This window comes from Pelobates fuscus, chromosome 2 (assembly GCF_036172605.1).
Source record: "Pelobates fuscus isolate aPelFus1 chromosome 2, aPelFus1.pri, whole genome shotgun sequence".
Lineage (NCBI taxonomy): Eukaryota > Metazoa > Chordata > Amphibia > Anura > Pelobatidae > Pelobates > Pelobates fuscus.
This window is the reverse complement of record NC_086318.1, coordinates 277,510,759-277,533,522: the sequence shown is the minus strand read 5'-3', so window position 1 is coordinate 277,533,522 and position 22,764 is coordinate 277,510,759. Positions and strand designations below refer to the sequence as shown.

General features: G+C 44.4%; 1 protein-coding gene across 1 annotated transcript in view; it reads right to left on the bottom strand.

Annotated features, from left to right (window-relative positions):
• PGBD5 (piggyBac transposable element derived 5) overlaps positions 1-22,659 on the bottom strand; it is a 483,316-nt gene extending 460,657 nt beyond the window's left edge. Inside the window, exon 1 of the mRNA XM_063443400.1 lies at positions 22,069-22,659. Coding sequence (XP_063299470.1) covers positions 22,069-22,630 — 562 coding nt within the window. The 5' untranslated portion in view covers positions 22,631-22,659. The remainder of the gene's footprint in view (positions 1-22,068) is intronic.
• Between the last annotated feature and the right edge of the window lie 105 nt (positions 22,660-22,764).

Here is a 22,764-nt window from a genome sequence, read left to right as displayed (position 1 = left end):
CTAGAAGACGGCAAAGCAGGTAATGACCTAGCTGAGGTTAAACTGGGGGAGCGGCTGAGTCCACAAGAGCGTAGGGAGGTACAGCAGTTGTTGAGAGAAAAGCGAGAATCCTTCTCTAAGGTACCAGGCTACACGCCCCTGGCGACTCACCGCGTAGAAACCCCAGGTCAGCTACCTATGTGACAGACCCCATACCGCATACCAGAGGCAGTGCGGGAACATATGCACCAGGAGATTAAGGAGATGATCCAACTAGGGGTAATTGAACCCTCTGACAGCCCCTGGGCGTCTCCGGTAGTCCTCGTACCTAAAAGAGACGGTACCACCCGTTTCTGCGTGGACTACCGGAGATTAAACGAGAAAACAGTATCCGACGCATATCCTATGCCTAGGATCGACGAATTGCTGGACCGGATGGCCAGGGGCCAATACCTCAATACAATTGATCTCTGTAAGGGGTATTGGCAGATTCTCTTAGCCCCAGATGCTATCCCTAAGTCGGCGTTCGTCACCCCATTCGGCTTGTACAAATTTAAGGTAATGCCGTTTGGGATGAAGAACGCCCCGGCCACATTCCAGCGGATGGTAGACCGACTTCTAGATGGGCTCCAGGACTTCACCTGTGCTTACCTGGATGATATTGCCATCTTCAGCAATACCTGGCAGGAGCACCTGACCCATATAGGAGCCGTTATAGATAGAATTAGGGAGGCAGGGTTAACTTTGAAATCAGCTAAGTGCAGTATTGGAATGGCTGAGGTTCAGTACCTTGGCCATCGAGTAGGTTGCGGGATGCAGAAACCAGAGCCCGCAAAGGTAGAGGCCGTAGCGCAGTGGCCAACCCCCAGAACCAAAACTCAGGTCTTAGCATTTCTAGGGACGGCCGGGTATTATAGAAAATTTGTGCCTAACTATAGCGCCATAGCAAAACCCCTTACTGATCTTACCCGTAAGAACCTTCCCCGTCAGGTTACCTGGACCCGGGAGTGTGAGCAGGCATTCCAACAGCTGAAGAACGCACTTGTAAATGATCCGGTCCTGGCAGCCCCTGATCCAACTAAACGCTTTCTTGTTCACACAGACGCTTCTATGTTTGGATTGGGGGCAGTACTGAGCCAAGTTGGGGCCGATGGCGGAGAACATCCTGTGGCTTACATCAGTAGAAAACTACTACCAAGGGAAGTAAGCTACGCCGCCATCGAGAAGGAATGCCTGACCGTGGTGTGGGCCCTGAAGAAATTACTGCCCTACTTGTATGGACAGCCCTTTTCGTTGCTCACGGATCACAACCCGTTAGTATAGTTGAACCGGGTGGCTGGGGACAATGCCAGGCTGCTGCGCTGGAGCTTGGCACTGCAGCCCTTTGACTTTAATATACAATACCGCCCGGGGAAACAGAATGGAAACGCTGACGGGTTGTCGAGACAGACTGAATTGGAAAAATGATCTGTGAACATACCGGACATCCCCAAGTCGATCCGTAATAGATCTGACTGTGTATGCCGGCTTATGGGCAAGGGGGAGCAGTGTAGCGGAACCCCTGTTTTGGCTGTCCCATTTATCGTTTATTTGTTACCATTGCTGAGGTTTTACATGCCTGGATTATACAGATTGACATTGCACCATGTAGCGGACTGGGTCCTATACCAGAGTACGCCCCAGTTTCCTGGAGGGGGCTGATGGCTCACCTCCTGCCCAGTGATTATGGCCCTGGGGGGTATTGCCCTTTAAAGACAGTCTTTGGGCCTGATTGATTTTTATTTGACTGTGTATAATTGTGAATAGGAAGGTGTACCCCTCCCCCGTTTCCTGTCCCATTGTTCTCCAGCAGGGCGTTGTCCCAGGCACACTGCCAGACTAATTGGAACTGGTTTGAGCTGGAAGGTTTGGGCTGGAGAGCCATGCTTCAGTGGAACTAAAGGAAAATCCACCTAACTTTTAAACCCCATAACTCCCGAACCCCTGGTCCGATCTGGGTGATTTTTGAATATGTTATTCACCCAGATCAGGGCTATCAGGGATATCAGGGGTGTACCCTATGTATTTGGGGTACATCTAGAAGTGGCAGAAAATATGTGCAGTATAATTGTTTTATCTGTTAAGCTAAGGGGAGGAGATGTGTGGGAGGTAACGTCTGTATGATTGGTGCAATGTGTGATTAATGTGAATCCCTCCCTTGCATGGGAGAATCTCATAAAAGCAGGAATGTTGCCATTAAACTTGAGTTCTACTCCTGATACTGTGTGTCGTCCAGTTATTGGGAAAGGTGATGGGATATCTGTGGATTATATTGCTGATCGTGCTATTTACCCTATTGGATTTGTATTTGTTCCTGCATCCTCTGGATATATTGGTGGAGTTCAGCTGTGGGAAATCAGCTCTCTGCTACATACGTCCAGTGCACAGTTCGTATAATAATCCGATCTTGGGGATTCTGAAACCTAATGGACAATGGCGTTTATGCGCTGACTTATATGTCTGGTTGGCCAATGCCATACATAGACCAATGTTTGGTACAAATGCAGGGATCCAAAATATTCACATCTATTGACTGTGCGCAGGGATATTGGACTGTACCAGTCCATAATGAAGACCAATACAAATTGGCCTTCACATTTGGAAAGCAGCAGTATACCTGGACCCGTATGCCTTTCGGTTACATAAACTCTGGTCATGAATTCGCTGTGTTCATGCATAAAGCTATGCCTGACACACTCGAGAGAGGAAAGTTATCATATGTCGACGATGTCTTGCTGAAAAGCACTTCCTTTGATCATAGAGATTAGACATGTTCTCACTCAGTTAAGAGAGGCAGGGATTAAACTGTCTTTACAAAAGGCGCAATGGTGTCGCACCCATGTCAACTTCCTCGGACATGAGGTAACCTCTGAAGGATTAAATCCCCATAGGAAGAAGGTTGAAGCCGTACTAAAGGCTAAAACACCTTCAAACACCTTCAAACATCAGGGAATTAAGATCGTTCCTTGGTATGACTAACTACTCCCATAAATTTATAGATAACTATGCAGAAATAACGAAACCACTCTTACACCTGCTTAAAAAGGAAACTACCTGGAACTGGGGGGAGCCTCAGGACCTAGCGGTAAGTGAACTGAGGAGGAAGCTCACTCAGGCACCCTGTTTAGCATACCCAGAGGGGGGTAGACCCTTCTATTTAGAGACAGGATATACCGATTTAAGCATAAGTGCTGTTCTGTATCAGAAGTTGGACAGTTTAAACAAAGTTATTGCATATGCTAGCAAGACTTTGTCACCTGTTGAAGGTAAATTCAACACGTGTGAGAAGGCGTTATTGTCAACTGTCTGGGCACTACAAAATTTTCGTAGCTATATCCAGAGACCCCAGAGACCCCACACCTTACTTGTTGATATTTACCTTTACCTGCACATACTGACTATCTGTTACCTGGGTGTGCTCTTATTGATTTGTCCTTATTTTTAGTGCCCGGGTAGTTTTACTTGTCTATTTGCCTGTTTACCCCTTTTAGGTACCACGTGGCTGTGGTAGTAAGGAAAAAGGGGGGTGGATCTGTGGAAGTTTTCCTGGGGATCTTCTGTTTACCTGTTTTCCTCTTTTAGGTGCCGAGTAGCTACGGCAGTAAGGAAAAAGAGGGGGAAATCTGTGGAGGGGTGTAGACTCACTGCCTCCTGGGGGTTTCCCATAAATGTCACTTTGACTGCTAGCCTCATTGGACATCACTTTACTCTGCTTGTTGTGTGCAGAGAGGTGGAACACTGCAGCCTAGAGCGCTGACGCTGAGTGTTCCAGTTTAACTTTTGTGGCAGGTGGATTCAGGCTGGTATTGCTGTTTCCATCACCACGTGGTAGTGGTACTTGCGGGTGGGTCCGCAGGTGTACTACGGGATTGAGGTAGGTGGCTTTGCCACACGTGTAAGGGAAAGGGATTTTTGTTAACCCTGTCTGAACTGTTGAACTTATTTGAACTGTGATGCATGCACTGTATTTTACTTGAAATGTCACACAGATTCCTGTGTTTACTTTTATCTTACTCTCTGTACTATTTGCACTTTCCCCTCCTATTTCTCTTTTTCTGATGAGAGAAGTGATTGGTCACACACTTCTTGCCACGCTCCAATCCGCGGCTACCTTGGGTAGGCGGAATCAGTGACTAGTCTACGTTTTGGGAAGACGTACGCTGGAATTTATTCTTGCGTAGCAGTCGAGCATTGTAGACATTCCCTTATATATATATATATATATATATATATATCTGTATCTGGGTAGCCTTATATAGAGGGTATGGGACAGAAATTAGGAAAACCCAATAAGGGGTGGTTCGCATGTGATTTGGTAGAGGATAGAGAAGGGGAAGAGATGGTTAAGAAGGTTGATAAGATTGCTAAAGTGTGTGGAATTACCGTACCTCCGTGCGGTAGATTGCAGCCAGAGAGCTGGCGTAAGTTACTGACAGAAAAGAAAGGAAAGCTTTCAGATCATGATTTAGTCCGGACAGCTGAGGCCTGGTACCGGGTGGCAAAGGCTATTCAGCAAGAGGGATGGATTGAGGAAGAGGTTGATCATAAAGGTGTAAAACTGTTTGTGTACTACAAAAACTTTGTTTCAGGGAAGCTCTCCCAGCCAGCGCTGAGCTATGGCGCACACGAGGTGACCCCGAGTGAAAAGCAACTGACTATAGCTCCCGCTCCTAGACCCCTCTCTGCCACTGCCCCCGTTTACCCAGTCCTGAATGCTGATGGATCCATATTTTCCCCACCATCAGTCCCACAACTCCCATCATCCTCATCCAACCCGTCACCCCGTCCATCTCCCTCCAGCCCCTTCCACCCCTCCAACATGATGTCCCTCCGCCCATCCCCACCCACACGCCCTCGTGCCCGCCCATTCTCCACTTCTTCTCCCACTGACCCATCCCCTCTGCCCATTCCTCCTCCTTTCGCCTCCCCTATTTCCCCTGCCCCACCTTCTCCTCCTCCTACTCCTCCAGCCCCGCCTACTCCACCCTCTTCCCCTCCTACTCCACCCGCTTCTCATCCCTCCTCTTCCGCGTCCTCATGCCCATATCCTCTGTATCCTTCCGCCCTTCCTAGTCCCTACTCGTCACCACCGCCCTACGCCTACTCCGCCCAGCTGTCTTGGCCCCTCTCATATCCTTATCCGTCACTTCCGCCCTATACGCCCACTTCCCCTGTGCCTCCCGTAGTCACGCAGCCAGCTCCTCTTACACCTGCCCTTGTCATGCCCACATCCAACATGGCCGCCACTTCCTCACTGAACCCAAACGTCACTTCCTTCCACGCCTCCAATATGGCGTCCCCCAGTAACACAGCACCTCTTATGCCGGTCCTTCCAAATGATCTACTTCCACCAACTCTTAGTACACCGGCAGCCCCAGCCGGAGGAGTGCCACTTCTGCCCCCAGCCTTGACACCCCAATCTAGCTCGGCCGACTCGTTTGGCTCTGGCCACTCGTTTAGCACTCATGGCTACCAGGTGCCACCGGACGCCAGGGAAACTTCACCCCAATCATCCCGGCGTTCTTTAAACGACCCCTTTAGCCGCAGGCTTCAGGGAGGCGAGGCCCCTGTAATGTATGTCACCTTTAACCCAACACAAGCCAGTACTCTGATGAAGTCACCCCCTGACCCCGAAAAACAGCCCATGCCCTTCTACAGAGCAATAGTTCAGATCCAGCAAACTTACTCCGCCGCTTGGCGAGACTTACTGAGCCTTTGTGCCATAAAAGCTGGGGATGCCTACTGGCCTAGCATTGCCCGTCACCTCTGTACTAACTGGTTAGTCAGTGACACAGATTATATGTCCGGTATTGAGTTCTGTGACCAGCTGAAGACCTGGGCTAAGGATAAGCTTGCAGATTTAGCAGCAGGCCTTAACGACATTATTCAGGAAAAACGTGAATCTGTAGAAAGATTTCATGCTAGACTTTTCCAAGTGTTCACTGACCTAGGGTTTGAACTCAGTAATAAAATACACGCTCAGATGCTTTCCGTTGCCCTTGTCCGAGGCATCAAGGACTCTATACGTAAGGGTATTATTGCTGCCCGCCCAGAGTATAGGGTGGTTCCCCTTGATAAGCTGCTCCTAGTTGCCAGAGGCTTAGAAGCCGTACAGGTTCCAAGGAGACCCCATCCCACTCCCCTTATGGTATCACGTCCACCAATCCCCAAAGGCACTAAGCCTGCAGATGGAATCTGCTTCAACTGTGGAGAAAAAGGCCATTTTAGGAGTGACTGCCCTGCACCCCTTAAACCCCAAAGATCAAACAGGCCTAAATCTGTCACAAAGGCCCCAGTACCTCCTTCACCTGATTCAGCCCAGGAAGACTAGGATATTGGGAAGCCTGTATCATTAACCCCTGTTATGGCAGTTTCTGCAGGGGAACAAGGGGGGCCATTAGCCACTGTCACTTTACCCATTGAAGGCCACCCCACCACATTCCTTGTTGATACAGGTGCAGCCCGAAGTGTTCTGCGAGAACAAGACCTGCCTGATTCTTCCTTTCTGTCCAATATTGATGTCTCCTGTGTGGGAGTGGATGGTCTTCCAAGACAAAGTCCATTAACTACTCCTTTGCGGGTTGGCAGCTGCCCTAGTCTGCTTGCCCGTTTTGTGGTGTCATCCACATGTCCCATTAACCTGTTAGGTGCTGATGTACTTTCCCGCCTGCAGGCATCAATCACTTTCACACCTGATGGCCAAGTGGAATTATCTTCAGCCCTCTCTGATTCAGATACCTCAGCCCTGTGTTCCTTACCTCTGATGCTTCATCTAGAGACTCCCCATGGTTATGCAGAGGGCATGAGGGAAAATTTTCCTGCATCTCTAATGAACAGTGTCCCTAAGACTTTGTGGTCCTCAGGCCCAGAGGACATAGGCCATCTGAAAGTCCCACCAGTGATGGTCAAACTCATTCCAGGGGCAAAGCTACCAAGAAAGTCCCAATATCCATTGAAACCTGCCCAAGCGGCAGCCATTACCAAGCAAGTCCAAGCACTGCTGGAGAAAGGGGCTCTTGTTAAATGTGAATCTCCATGTAATACTCCTTTATTTCCTGTGAAAAAGAAGACACCCAAGGGTGAACCAGAGAAATACCGAATGGTCCAGGACCTCAGAGCAGTAAATGAGGCAACAGTCCTGGACACCCCAATTGTGCCAAATCCGCACACACTCCTCTCTGGCGTTCCACCTTCTGCCAAATACTTCACAGTGATTGACCTGGCCAATGCATTCTTCAGTGTTCCGCTGGAACAGAGCTGTCAATACCTGTTTGCCTTCACACATGAAAAACAACAATATACATGGACTGTTATGCCCCAAGGGGCACAGAATTCCCCAAGCCAGTTTGCAAAAGCAATGAGTATCATCCTTGACCCCTGGCAGTCTGACCATCCAGAGGTTGTCCTACTCCAATATGTAGATGACTTGCTCCTTTGTGGAAATGATGTTCCCACAATAGAAAAATGCTCTCTGTTATCTTGCAGATCAAGGATGTAAGGCGTCTCTCATCAAACTTCAATTCTGTCAGCCTACTGTAATTTTCCTAGGCCACTGCCTGTCACATGGCACCAGACACCTCACACGTGACCGTGTCAGAGCAGTGTTGGCCATTCCACCTCCAAAGAGCACAAAATCCCTACATGCTTTCCTAGGCCTCATCTCATACTGCAGAGCCTGGATCCCTGAGGCCTCTCTGCTCATGCAACCCTTGTATGACGCTCTTAAGTCAGACCCCTTCTGCCTGTCACCAGAGGCACTTGACAACTTCTATACTCTTCAGCGAGCAATTGCCTCTGCCCCTGCTCTTGGCCTACCAAATTATGACAAGCCTTTCAAATTGTTTGTGTCTGAAAGACAAGGCCATGCTACAGGCGTTCTCACTCAACCACATGGTCCTGGCGGACGTCAGAGGCCTATTGGATTCTTCTCCTGTCAACTGGATATCGTAGCCAGAGGCAATCCTTCCTGCCTTCGTGCTGTCTTTGCAGCTCAAGAACTTATTGACTGTACTGGAGACCTGGTTCTTGGTCACCCTCTTACTGTTTTGGCACCTCATGACATTTCTGCAATAATTAACCAAGTCCAAATCAAACATGTCACAGCTGCCAGACACCTTCGGCTCCAGTGTCGTCTTCTGCTACCTGACAACGTCACCCTCCAAAGATGCCAGGTTTTGAACCCGTCCACTCTTCTGCCACTCCCTCAGGGGAGTACCTATTATGGATTCAACATGGATGAAGGATATGTCCTACTCCTTACACACACCCTGGCAAAAACTGCTACCCAACTTGCCTCGCTGTGACGGGCCTGAATATGCTTTTTGCACCATGTGGTACAAACCAACCATCAACCCTGAACCTCGCTATGAAGATGAACTTTTCCAGTTGGTTGAGATAACATTCACCTTACAGGACTTCTACTATGATACTGAAGGTAACAGCATGGCTTTAGTCCAACTGCCACATGAACTTGAACACCTGTACCACCATTGGGACACAGCCATTCCACATGTCCCTGTAACCAAGTCAAAGACTAAGTCATGGGGTGATCTTGGGCCCATGGCAAAATTATGGGCCACCATGAATGATCCACAACTTCAAGAAATAGGCGTTGCCAAGTATCCATCAACTGAACGTGAACATATAAGAGCATGGCCACGTTACTTTCTGGAAGAAGAATTTGAAGACCTAGTCATACAGCATGACTATGATCCAGAAACCCCCCATGACTGCTTTGAACAGATGAAAGTGGAAACCACACACCTACCAACCGTGCATGAGGATCCACTAACAGACCCTGACATCACCCTGTTTGTGGACGGCTCCAGATATGCTGATGAAGAAGGAAAATATCATACAGGATATGCCGTCACCACAACAGATGAAATTATTGAGTCATCACCACTACCATCAACAAAGTCTGCACAAGAAGCTGAATTACAAGCTCTAACTTCAGCATACAAGATTTCTGAAGGAAAGCGCGCCAATATCTACACAGACTCAAGATATGCACTGGGCGTGGCTCATGACTTCGGAGTGATTTGGAAAACGAGAGGATTTCTTACTACTGCCGGTACACCAGTCAAGCACAGTTTTGCAATCAAGGAGCTGATGGATGCCCTCCTACTTCCAGAAGAAGTGGCTGTTTTGAAGATAAAAGCACATGGGAAGTTGGACTCGGACGAAGCAAAGGGCAACCATCTAGCTGATCAAGCTGCAAAGCAAGCTGCAAGAGGACCACAGGAAGTGGGAAGAAGAGTGTCCGGAAAAGAAGAAATTCCAAGAAATGAAGAAACTCCAAGAAATGAGGAAACTCCAAGAAATGAAGAAACTCCAATATTCACTCTGCAGACTCTTCCAACCGACCTAAAGATCTTACGAGAACAACAGGCTGCAGTAGCCCCTGAGGAAAAACAGAAATGGAAACAGAAAGGGGCTGTTCTAAAAGATGGAGTGTATTACATCAACCTCAGATTCTGTCTCCCTAAAAGTTTGTACCCAGCAGTTATTCAATGGGCGCATGGCACTGCACACTTATCAAAAGATCTGATGAATGCTCTTGTACAAAAGTACTATGAAGCTCCTGGAATTACCACGCTAATCAATAACTACTGCAAAGCTTGTGTCATCTGTGCTAAGTGTAATCCTGGGAAAACAGCTAAAGTCCCCTCGAAGCACCTGGCTAAGCCCATGTATCCATTCCAAAGAATCCAGATAGATCATATCAAGATGCCAAAGAGTGGTAACTACGAATATGCACTAGTAATAGTGGACATGTTCTCAGGCTGGCCAGAAGCCTACCCAGTGATTAACATTACCGCCAAAACAACAGCACGACGTCTACTTACAGAAATTGTGTAGATTTGGATTGCCGGAAGTCATTGAAAGTGACCAAGGTCCAGCCTTCACCGCATCAGTTGCCAAAGAAATTTGGACTGCTCTAGGAGTGACTCTTGCTTTCCACACCCCTTACCACCCGCAGAGTAGTGGTAAGGTGGAGCGTATGAATGGTACCTTGAAAACTAGAATGCTAAAAATGTCACAAGAGACAAAAATGCCCTGGCCAGAAAGCTTGTCAATAGCCCTGTTCAGCGTCAGACATACACCCAGGGGAAAGCCCTCATTGTCCCCGTATGAGATTCTATTTGGTACTGCACCCAGGCTAGGTTGCTATTTTCCCCAACAACTGCAGCTTCAGACTGATGTTTTAGTAGATTATGTGACTGAACTTGCAAGTGCCTTAAACAAAATCCATGCCCAAGTTTTCTCTTCAATTCCAGATCCTGATTCTGACACAGGCAACCACAGTCTGCTTCCTGGTGATTGGGTCCTAGTCAAGAAATTTGTGCGAAAACACACTCTGGAACCAAGATTTGAGGGACCATTCCAAGTTCTCCTGATCACCGCTACCTCTGTCAAACTGGCTGGTAGGCCACATTGGATCCACGCCTCCCATTGCAAGAAGACATCCGCTCCAGAGGAAGCTGATTCTGCACAACCATGTACTTCTGGTACCTAATCCCCTTGATTGGCCTCCTTAAAGCCCAGCAAGTGGCCATTACTAAAGACGCTAGTGGGTACACCTTCTGGTATAACTCATCATGTACCCGTGTAGCCACCTTTACCTTTGATTACTGTGATATTGTAGATTGCCCATTCCCTAAATCACAGATTCAAGCCATTTATAAAGACATACCACAAGCAAAAGACCCTTACATTTGTGTAGTTGACAAACAGTGGGGACACAATTGTAACCATTGGGGGGCGGCGGGATGGAATACCGGGCCTGCCTGGGGTTACAAACCAAAAAGTGCTTTATCAAAAGTAGATGATCAGGGCAGATCCCTCCTCCAAAGAATGACTTTGAGAAAGCCTGGAGGAAGTACACCTATGAAATTAATGTTAAATATTGAACATCCTGGCCCAGAGGATGCTGGTCAATATGTAATGGGAATGTACTGGAGAAGGGGTTCCTATAATAAACTAGGACATTTCTACCTCAATAATATGTGTCACTCTCCAGAGTGGCAAGGGGCTGTACATATGGTCCCGAATCCGCTGAAACCACATATCCAGTCTGTAACGGACCGTTTCAGCATAAAAGGGAATAAAATCCGTTTAGGCGATAATCCCCTTTTTGAGAGACCGGCACAGCTACTGCAGAACACCAAACTCCCGAACTGGATACAAGATAACACTCAGAACTGGAACAGCTGAACAAGAAAAGCATATAATCCGCTTACACTCCTGGCAGTCAGCATACAATCCAACCCCCCCCCAAGAACGAGACGACACTTCATTTTGAGGGTTAAACAGGAACTGAGGACTGGCTCATCCAGCCTGGCTTTTATTTCCAACTCACACATACAGGCCACACCCAGGGGGAGGCATAAAAGAACCAATGACATAGATGTTACATCCCACACATCCCCTCCCCTTAGTGTGACACATAATCCCATTATGCATACAGTTTAAAATATACTTTCCACACATACACTGTAACTTTAAAACTATACATTCAATCTCCATACAAACATACATATTCGGAATCAGCATACTTCAAACATAAACACTTCCAAATATCAGCCAAATCCCTCCAGCGGATCAAAAGTTAGCTGGAGGTCCCTTTATGACCGACCGCAAGCACAATTTCCTGCCCAAAACAGTTCCATAGATTTGGGCTGTGCGGCCGGTCAATTTCATGCGAAAAAACGACTAAGTCCCATTTCGAACGGGACTTAGTCTCTGGAGCTGAAAAACGAAGTGTAGGAGAAGGTAAGGGTCAGCGGTGTTCGGTAAAATGTGTAGCCGATTTCAGTTCCATGAATTTGGCTACACATACCGCTGACCTTGTTCGAATGAACAAAGATGGCCGCCGCCACGTGTTCGTTTGTCGAATGGCGGCCACTTCGACCACTTCGGCACTTCGGCTGCATCCGAAGTGCCCATTTAAAGCTGCAGCACTGTTCCAAATTATTTAAAGGGACAGTCTTATAAAATCCAATCTGCTAAAAGAGTCTTTAACAGGTAATACCTTCCAGGGGCCATAGTCTTAAAGGGTATTGTTACCCAAAGTCTCAATATGGCCCCAGACAGTTCTTAAAGGGCCAGCAGCAGCCCAATATAGATCCATTAGCCCAAATAACAAAGGGGCCATAGTCAGCAGGTAGGAGGCTAGCAACCAGTCTTCTCCAGTTCACAGTGGCGAAGTTGGTTTCGCCACACAGTCCTTTAAAGACATGATGGCCATTGCTAACCCTACCTTTGAAGACACCATGGCCGCTGAAACTGGATTTAATGACATTAATTTGTGGTTAGAGTGGATGAGATATAATGCCAACAAGCATAATAGAACCGCATGTTATGTGTGTAATGGTGCCCGACCTCATCTTGGCACCGTTCCCTTAATCCTCCCTTTAGAAATAGAAGAGTGTTTCTTGAGTCTTTTTGCCTACCGCTATGATTTTAATAGATCCCTCTGCGAAGCATGGACAGCAGAGTACCCTCTCATAGTAGGAAGTGTCAAACCCCCCGATTGAATTACAATCTATAAAGGTAATTACACTTGTTACACCATGTATGATGGGATCGGTAAATTTATGGGTAACTTTTCCAAGGGTTATTGTGCCACCTACAGAACTGTTCCTGTGCACCTGTTACAACACCACACTAGGTCACTAGGAGATATTTACTGGTTATGTGGGGATTTACAGTTAAGGTCTAGACTGGAGTCTGAGTGGTGGGGAGAGTGTACGTTAGTTAAAGTCATCATGCCCATCCACATTATTTCTGATAATCATCCTGACACTCATGATTCAACACACACATCAGCCAGAGCCAAACGGGAAACCCCAGTAAAAGGCAGTTTTGACCCACATGTTTACATAGATGCCATTGGGGTACCTAGAGGGGTACCTAATGAATTTAAAGCTAGATATGAAGTTGCAGTGGGGTTTGAATCACTGTTCACTATAGTCACTGCCAATAAGAACCTTAACTGGATAAATTATATCTATTACAACCAACAGCGCTTTGTTAACTATACCAGGGATGCCCTCCAGGGTTTAGCCGAACAATTACAAGCCACATCCCAAATGGCCTTCCAGAACAGACTGGCCTTAGACATGATTTTAGCCGAGAAGGGGGGTGTATGTAAAATACTACCCGACACCATGACTTGTTGCACTTACATTCCAGAGAACACAGGCCCTAATGGTAAGGTCACTTTAGCCATAGAAAAATTAAATAAACTCTCAGAAGAGTTGAAAAAGAATTCTGGGGTGACAGATCCCTGGGAAAAATGGTTTGGTTGGATGACTGGTTGGCAAAAAGCTTTAGTTCATATTGGTATGGCTCTACTAATTTTTCTTTTTGTTCTTGCTCTTCTCGTTTGTTGTGTCCTCCCATGCCTCATAAAATTCCTACAGAAGACTGTAGACCAAACGACACCAACCTTTACTCATCTGGAAATTGGTGATCAAGATCTCACATCGCCCTGCATTCCGCTACAGACTCTTCCCTATGATGACGAAGTGCAGAAATTCTAGGGAGGGACAGCTAAGGGACAGCTTCCGTCTGTATGGGTTAGCCTACCGTGTGGAGAAGTGGTGGACAAGCCACCGTGGGATACCCATGGGAGTGAAGTGTTCGAGAGCCGTACTGACGGATGAGCTGCAGCCTGCTAGGGTCAGATTAGGGATAGACTTGCACTCTGCACTAACACCAATGTAGCGGACTTGGGGGTTTTATGTGTCTTTGGGCTAACAATTTCTTCTGATATTAACAAATAAAGTTTATCCTTTTTAGTAATTAACACTCTATAGGGGGGACTGTTGTAGAATTATTAGGCCCCTTATAACCTATAACCATTATTAGGCCCCTTATAAACTATATAACCCTTACTGGGCCCCTTTAATACTATATTCTCATAATTAGTTCTCAGGCCTCATAGTTTAAGCTTTACAAGATTGCTTTGTTCGCAGAAACAGCATGTCAGCAGAAAATGCTAGAATCTTCTGATTAAATGAAACACTGTAGCAGATAGTCTTAATAGAATGTATACTTGCTAAAAAGGCCTTGAGGATGCTGAGGATACTAACCTTGAAACAACTAACGTACCAGCTACTCATTATGGATAGCTGCCAAGCCCCCCTCCCATCGAGTAAGCTCCCTCGTGCTTAGCAAAATGGAGCCGAAACCTGTAGGGGTTCACCATGACGTCAGTTATGACATAAAGATGTAACACCCAACAAGGAGGGCATTTGACTAACCACTTTACACTTTAACCAATTGACAATGTTTTCTTGCTTTTATCTTGATTTCTTACAATGATGTAAGTTTGCCTTTAAAAGGGCCTGCGAGCCCGCTTTTTAACAGATGCCAATAAATTTCCTCGAAGTTCTTTTAACCTGAACTCCGTGTGTCAGTGTGAATTTACTTCTGCGTATACGCAATTTATACATCTCTAATTTGGTCAGGAACAGATAGTCATTCAAACTTATTGGTTTGCCTAAAAGATTCCCTTATATATTCCCGTATATCGAAGATTTGCGCAAGCATTTACAGCATGCGTTTGCTTTTGCCCAAAAGAATCTAGAAAAAGCAGCGACAGGGGTTAAGACCTATTACGATTTAAAAACCACGAAAAAGGAATATGAGATAACAGATCAAGTCTATCTGTATAATTTTGCGCGAATATCAAGTCAAGGAAAATAAATTTTACCTTCTTGGAAAGGGCCATATGTCATCATTGACAAAATTTCCCCAGTAGCGTACAAAATAGAAATTCCTAAGGATGGTGATTTTATTGAAAAGTGGGTTCACATTAACCAGTTGCGTGCTTGTCATCCTAAATCTCAATTAAGGATTATAGGTGTGGATTCGGATGCAGAAGGGTGAACGACAAACCTGGATGAATGCTTGATTCACGTGGTATCGTATGATGTGAAATGTTGTGATGTGCCATGATCTCATGTATGTTCATGTCATTAACCATTTCCTTGCCATCTAATAACTACATTTTCTAAGCAGGTTACTAGCTAGTTTAACTGCTAAAGGCATATTGCTGAGGAGTCAGTAATAAATGTAGTGAGGGTAGTGAGGGATGAAGTTATAAAAATAGAATTAGAGAGAATACATATGTTGATGAATCGTAATAATGTGCTGTCCTAGGCCAAGTGATGTCATACTGTTATAAGTTTGTATACTTAACAAACCTTGAATCATTAGTAGATAAGTCTGAAACGAGTTCCTGATCCGTGACTGTCGAAAGATGTCCAAGAAGGATGTGGTGTGTTTCTGGATCGTACTGCTCATGTGCCAAGAGCTACGGACCGACCCGATCGCAGAGATGGGACCATCCTCCGGCATCCTGATTCAAGAGACACCAGGGTTCATCTTAACAGAAAAGAGGATCCTTACCCGACGTGTGTTCGTCAGCTTGGACCCCAAGATTTCCATTGAGAAGGCATACAACATTTCATCGATGCAGCTTCCTGAGTTACAGACTTGGTACCAGATGCACCTCCAAAGAGCACAGGACCGTGTGCGGAACATCTTGGAGCAAGCCCGGAAACCATTTGTATCCAGTTCTATTTCGATGAGCAACCGACCCAAAAGGTTCCTCACCGCTATAATTGTTGCATTAGTTTGCGCCACTGTCGATGCAGTTGTCACAACTGGAATGTCTGCAGCCAACTCTATTACTTTCCAAAAGCTGGATATGGAAATCTATGCGCTAAAGCAACACATTAACGATATTCATCAGGTGATAAAACAGCAAAGAACACTTCTCCAAGACGTGTTAACTATTGTGCAAGACACAGTTGTTACAACAAATTTGCATTCGGAGTTAATTGCCAAATCCACTGAGTTGCACCAAAGTCATGACTTATTTAAGCGTGAACTTTTATTTCTGCATGACCCGATATTGTTCCACACACTTGCTTTTCTTGACGAAGTGCAAACAGGAATGATTGAATTGACAGGGGGACGCATACCTCTGTATTTTGTATCCAAGGATATTGTTCATGCGATGCTTGCCAATGTGGATGGAGAAACAATTGAGCCCATGCAATTAAATCTGGCCTTTGAGATAGGGAGCGCTATACCTCTCTTAATTGATCCAGAACGTATGAAGATTTGCTTTTTATTGGCCATACCATATGTAACTCCCAAAAACATTTTTCAAATGAAAACAATTTACAACGTGGGTACATGGAAGGAAAATATCCATGTAAAAGTCCAAACCCCAGATGTTTTAGCTTTTCAACCGTGGGTACCAGATTGGTATTCAATACCCATTTTGAATGACTGTGAAAAATTCAAAGACAATAATTTCCAATGTGATGGAAAACCTTTTGTGTACGATTCTACCAATGCTTTGTGTGGGATCGAGTACCTTAAACATGGCTCTGAAACATGTCAAGTAACTATGTCAAAAACCGACAGTAATGCGTTAGTACATGCTATCTTAGTAAAAGATAAATGGTTGGTAAGCACGTGTCTTAAAAACATGAGTGTTTTTCGCAGGGACCAGGTGACTAATAAAGTAATTGCCTTACCAGCACCTGTATCATTGATCAAGGTTCCCCACGACTCTCGTATCACCATCGGTGACGTTACGCTATACCCAGTGTACACTGACGTCCTCGAAAGTGCTATTGAGATGGTGGATCCCTTCCAGAATCTAGATATCCCTCTCGATCCTAATCTAAAGTTCTTGCTGGACCATAAGCCCAACCACACTATCCAAATGTCAATCAAGAAAGATAATATTTCTGTGGAAACATTTAAATTCTCTGAGTTAAATACTGACCTTATTGATCGTGTTGACTGGTTCATCCATGTTAAGATTGTTATTGGGTGTTGTGACGAAACCAATCTCGCCACATTGTATTGGAGGAGCCTGGTTGCCTGCCTGCTGCCTTTAGATTATGGACCGGCAGCTAAAGGGTTAATTTTGCTGTGCAGAAGGATTTATTTCTTCCTTTCTGCACAGCAGTTCGGTAGATTTCATCTACCGAACAAACAGCCGTTCACCAACCTCCCCAGAGCCGTGGGAAGCCGTCCGGCGTTGTTAATTGGCCACCCAGAAGCTGGAGTGTGCCTCCTATTTACCTCCCTGAAGCTGCGGTTAACCGCAGCTTGATTGCTTGTTAACTGGGTGGCCGCTGTTACACTTAGCGGCCGCTAGGTGGCGGTGTTCTGGAGCTCCCCGGGCAGCCAGCACTTTTCTGCCCGGCTTTCATGCACCAAAATCGGACACTTTTACGTGCAGGCACCGCTGAACCTCCAGCCCCTGGTTCTCATTCGTATGGATTTGGTGAATGCAGGGAAATTCTGTATTTTATGTTTTATGTGAATCCTTTAACCCAGATAGCAATGCCATGGAGCCTGTTCGTATAATTAAAGACTTTAGCTCCATGGCACTTAAACTGTATTCGGGTGGTCTGGGTGCCATTCACCTAATAATGTGCACCCAGACCTGAGCTATCTGGGGATATGTTACATGTATGTTTTTTGTATAAAATGTGTCTTTATGTATTTTAAAGTGATAGTCTGTTTCTGTGTCACCACGTGTATAATGGAGTCTTGCCTTTGTCCTAGGAGATAATTGAATTACTTCATTAATTATCTCCAGGACAGAGAGGAGGAAACCAGGATGCATTGTGGGGATGTTTTTCCTCTGTTTGTCCTGAAATGCTAAATGTCTGTCTTTTGTTACAGTCTTCCATCTGGTCCCCTAGGGGAGTATCCACCAGGTGGGAGACCTGCATAAATACAGGGGCAGGTAGCCCTCAATAAACAGACCACTGCTTAACCCTCAACACAGAGCCTTGTCTCGTTCTTGGGGGGATTCACTGTATGCTGCTGGAAGATTGATTGCTAGGAGTGTAAGCTGATGTCTGCTTTTCCTGTTCGTCTGTTAGCAGCTATTCGTGGGGTTCCAGCTTGGAGTGCTATCTTATTCCCTGGTATACAGTTCGGGAGTTTGATGCATTCGCCTATATCCAATTCGTGAGTTTTGGTGCTTTTACAGTAGCTGTGCCTTTTTGTGAAAAGGGGATTATCGCCTAAACAGATTTTTACCCTTTTCTGCTGAAACGGTCCGTAACAGGTGTGTTATGATAATAATGATATTATGGTTGATTGTACTAAGCGTAAAGTTCAAAACACTTACAGGTACAAAAACATACGAACATGTTCATTCCACGCAAAGGCCTATGTTAGAAATGATGTGATTGCACAATATGTCTTGTGACTTCCATAGTGCTTATTCATAAGCTAAATTACTTGGCTATGATAAATTCTAAACCCAGACATAGGTGACAGGGAAGATTAAATCATTATTTTACTTTCTATACCTAACAGATTCCCATTGTATTTAGGGGTCATTTGTAGTATTACAAACTGTCATATTAGGAATTACTACAGAAAATGCAGTCACATAGTCTGAGAAAGACCCTTTGAAGTGAAAGGATATTTAAAATTATAGCCACCATATAGATAACGTAACGTAGGGTACTTTGGATCAAGTAAGTTCTTTTAAAGCCAAGAGGAGGTAGTCTTTTCACTTTTCACTCAGATGCCCATATATGCAGAGAGGGGCGACAAAAACTAAAGAGGCTAATGATGTATTAAATCTGTCAGGGTATTTATATCGGCAGACATTTTGTGCTATGATAGAAATACAAAGTATATATTCTGAAGTAATCTGAACATACCAGACTCCATTTTGTTAGTTTCAAGCTAACAAAAGAGACAAAATTTCTATCCTTTCTCTAAAACTGAGCCAGGGCTAAGAATGTCTTGTATAAACAAACCAAATAGATAAAGAAATGAGAACGGGGATGGATAGGAAAGGATATTTAAAATTATAGCCACCATATAGATAACGTAAATGACGTCAAAATAGCCACCAGGAAAAGTTAACTCTTTCCTGGATATGTACGTTTAGTGGGACAAGACTGCCATCTAGAGTCCAAATATTAAAATGGTTACCTAGAAGGGAACCACACCCACAGTGTTGATTGGTTCATAAACCAGTGACGAAAAGACAAACTTTCCCCTTTAAAAAGTCAAGCATTCAAAGATTGGTGGAGAAATCGATCAAGGCAGAGCCAGGAGGGACAATGCAGAGAAGCCTATGACACTCAGAAACTCTTACACTCCATGCAGAGCAAGAGAGAAACATTCCTTGACACTTAGCTACCTGAGAACAGCTGGTGAGAATATCTATTTACTGGTAATTATACTGGCTTCCATTAATTAATTAAAATTAATAGCATGATATATGACTGGATAAAAGCACGTTCAGATTTCCATATTTAGAAATCTTAATAATAAGGAATACATTTTAAACTTTTTACTCTGCAGGTAAAAAACGATAACATTGTATTTATGTTATTAATATCACATGTTAGAATATCGTGACATTTATACAGCTGTATTGATTTGCTCTAAAATAAGATAAAATATCTGTTAGACAAATTAATTAAAATATCAGCTTATGTAACATAGTAAGATTTTCTCTTAATTGGATGGATTCAAGGAAGTGGTTACTGACTGTTTAAATATTATTTTATTTAAAATTACACAAGAGTAGATCTTAATTACTTAGGAGGTCTAGCCAGCATTGAAGGGGTTATTCTGTCAGCTAAAGTTTTTTTACAACTTCACGCTGCATTCTCAGGAATTCTGTTCTCTCCGTGAAACTTTTTCTTTTTCTTTAAACTACGTCTTAGTCAATGGGAAATGTTTTTTATAAATTACCACTTTGCATTGCATATTGCTTTATACTGAATATTCATTGATTATTGTTACGCATGTTACTTAATATTATATTTTAAAATGTCACAATAAATTATCTATTTTTATAACAAATTGTGATTTATTATATGATATACATTTCACTTATAACGATAACGATCTTTGGGATCTGAGAATTGAAAATCGTGGGCAATTTGCATCTGTTTACTATTATTATCCCATAATAATAGTAAAGGCCAGCTCTGGTGTGTTTAGCATAAGCGGTATGATCCCCACTGAAGGATATAATGTGAGTTGTAACGGCACCCTGGGCATAAAAGGGGTTAAAGCCGTTTAGGAGATATTCCCCTTCCAGATACAAAGGCAGCTACCGAATGCACCAATCCGCCGAACAGGAAAAGCATACGAATAAATCTCCCCAAGTACGAGACAAGGCTCTTTATTGAGGGTCAAGCAGTGATCTGTTTAATGAAAGCAAGCACTCACAATTTATACAATTCCCCAGGGCAGAGGCACACCCCTGATCCTGATGGTACACAGGCATACAAAAGGACACAAACCAATCAAAACAATACAACAATGTCTGACACTCCCATTCATTACAGCAAAATCCTGCCTGCCTGTGATATAATTACTGAACACAATGGGCTAAAGTAATTATCACAGCCAGGAAAATACAGTTTTACCCAATATTCATAACTCTAAAAGTATACATCACATTCACATAAAACTTACATTTTCAAAAATCAGCATACTCCAAATGCAAACACTCAGAAATCATACAATTCCCCTCAGTGGTTAAAAAGTTAGCTGGAAGTCTTTTTTGACCGACTGCAAGCATGGCTTGGGTGTGGTAAGCCAATTATCTCCAGGTACAGAAAATATCTATTCACAACAGCAAAAATACATAATTCCTATCATACTGAACAGAACCGCCACATTCAACCTATCCCCAGATAGCTTGGATCTGAGCGCTCAGATCCCACAAACACAGTCAAATCGCCCTGGGGTTTAAGTTTAGCAAGGGCTGATATAGAGATTGAGGAGGGACAAAGCAGCCAGTATAAACCGGTCTGGCAGTGTACCTGGGACAATGCCCTGCTGGAGAACAATGGGACAGGAGAAGGCACATTCTCCCATGGAATCAAAGGTGCAGAATTGTGCCAGTTCCAATTAAAGGGCCAGAGCAGTCTTTTAAACACATTTTAAATTGATCTATACACTAGTTTCCATTTTTGCAAAGGTTGTGATGCAGAGAATTGCCATGAATTCTCTCCATTAGGATTACCAGGGTTGCTTATAATGGCAGTAAAAAGGAAAAATTACTGGAGGTATAAGCATGTTGCATGGCTTTCGGACAACAAAATTTCTGATTGGAACATAGCAAGAGAGATCATTGAATAATGGAGGTCACAGGAAGAATTCATCACATCTGTTGAGAGCCAGAGCACCACACACACATATAGGAAAGGAAATCTCTGCGTACAGCTATACAAAGTTGTGAATAAACTGAGTGTATTCTGTTATCGGCTTATTGAGACGTTACGATCATTCTGTGTGATGAGTGGAACTGCAGCAGGGGTGTACGCTACCTATCCAATAAACTGGACTGGGTTAATAGAAGGGAAAAAAATAGACTAGAACAAGGGACTCCTGATTGGTGAAGCATCTTCCTTGTATAGGAGGGGTCTGCCTGCTGCTTCTACTTGCACTATATTTAGCAGAAGCCCCACATCTTTAAAGGAGAATTCAAGTATGTAGTATTAATTTAAAAGCACCCCAGTTACTTGTGTTTTTATCTTAACACATCTGAGACAGAATGCTAGGAGCCTGATTTGCTATCCACCCTAAGTGATTACTTCAGTAGTCTATTCAAATTATTCCAATAAAGGGATGACTACATATAAAAACACACCAGATCAATTTTAAGATATATATCATAGGCATTACAAATTGGTCTTTTATATGCAAGGTTTCCAAAAGCAAAACCTATTACAGATACCCCCAATTGTAATACTTTGCTGAATGATATGTAGATGGATTTTCATGCTTTCATTCGAGATTGCAAAAAGAGAGACAAACAGATAGACATCACTACAGTCACGTGAGGTGATAACATGAATGAAATATACAGAATATCATATAAATAAAATATTCGAGAATATATATAAATAGTAGTTTATATATACGATCTAAGCCTAAAGTGTGCTAACAGATATAACGGTGCGTAATGTGATTATCTGATAGCAGCCTGTGCCCTTTCATGTTTCAGATTCTTACCACTGGTATCCTTGAAGCTGGGGGTGGGCACATCATGAAGGATGTCTGACCAGCCTTCATCTCTCAGGTCATCGCCGGGCCTTGTCTGTGCATATTTGTTGGACATCTCCGTTTTACCATCATTCACTTGGTCTTCTCCAGCCTTTCTTAAGCCTGCATTTTTTATCAGCTCGGATCCCCACCTCTTTGCCTCCCTGTTTCTGCCCCTATTTGCTCCCACTTTGAAATCGTATGCTTGCCACTGTGCAAATCCCACGTCTTCATGGACCTCTCCTGGTTCTTTCTGACCAGATTCCCTAGAGTCTTCTTGTTCCAATTTTGGTGGATCTTTACCGTCAGCCTGATCATCATCATCCTCAGAAGAACCGCCCGCAGCTGATGAACGGGAGTCTGGAGAGGTACTGTAAAAGGGGTTACCGCTGCTGTCGTCCCCCGACTCCCCAAAAAGATCGTCTGAAATCTGGAGACTCTCATATCGAGAACGTGCAGCCTCGAGCAGGGACAAAGACATTTTCTTCATAGTGCCAACAGTAGCCTGGGTATCAGACATCATCATCATCATCACACTCCCTTTCCTGTGCCTTCCGCAATCTTTACTGTGTCTCCCTGTGACAGAAGGAGGACTTGGGGGAGTGACTTGGTATTAAATGAAAGAGGATTAGGGCGATATTCTCTCCTCCCAATCAACTAGGTCCC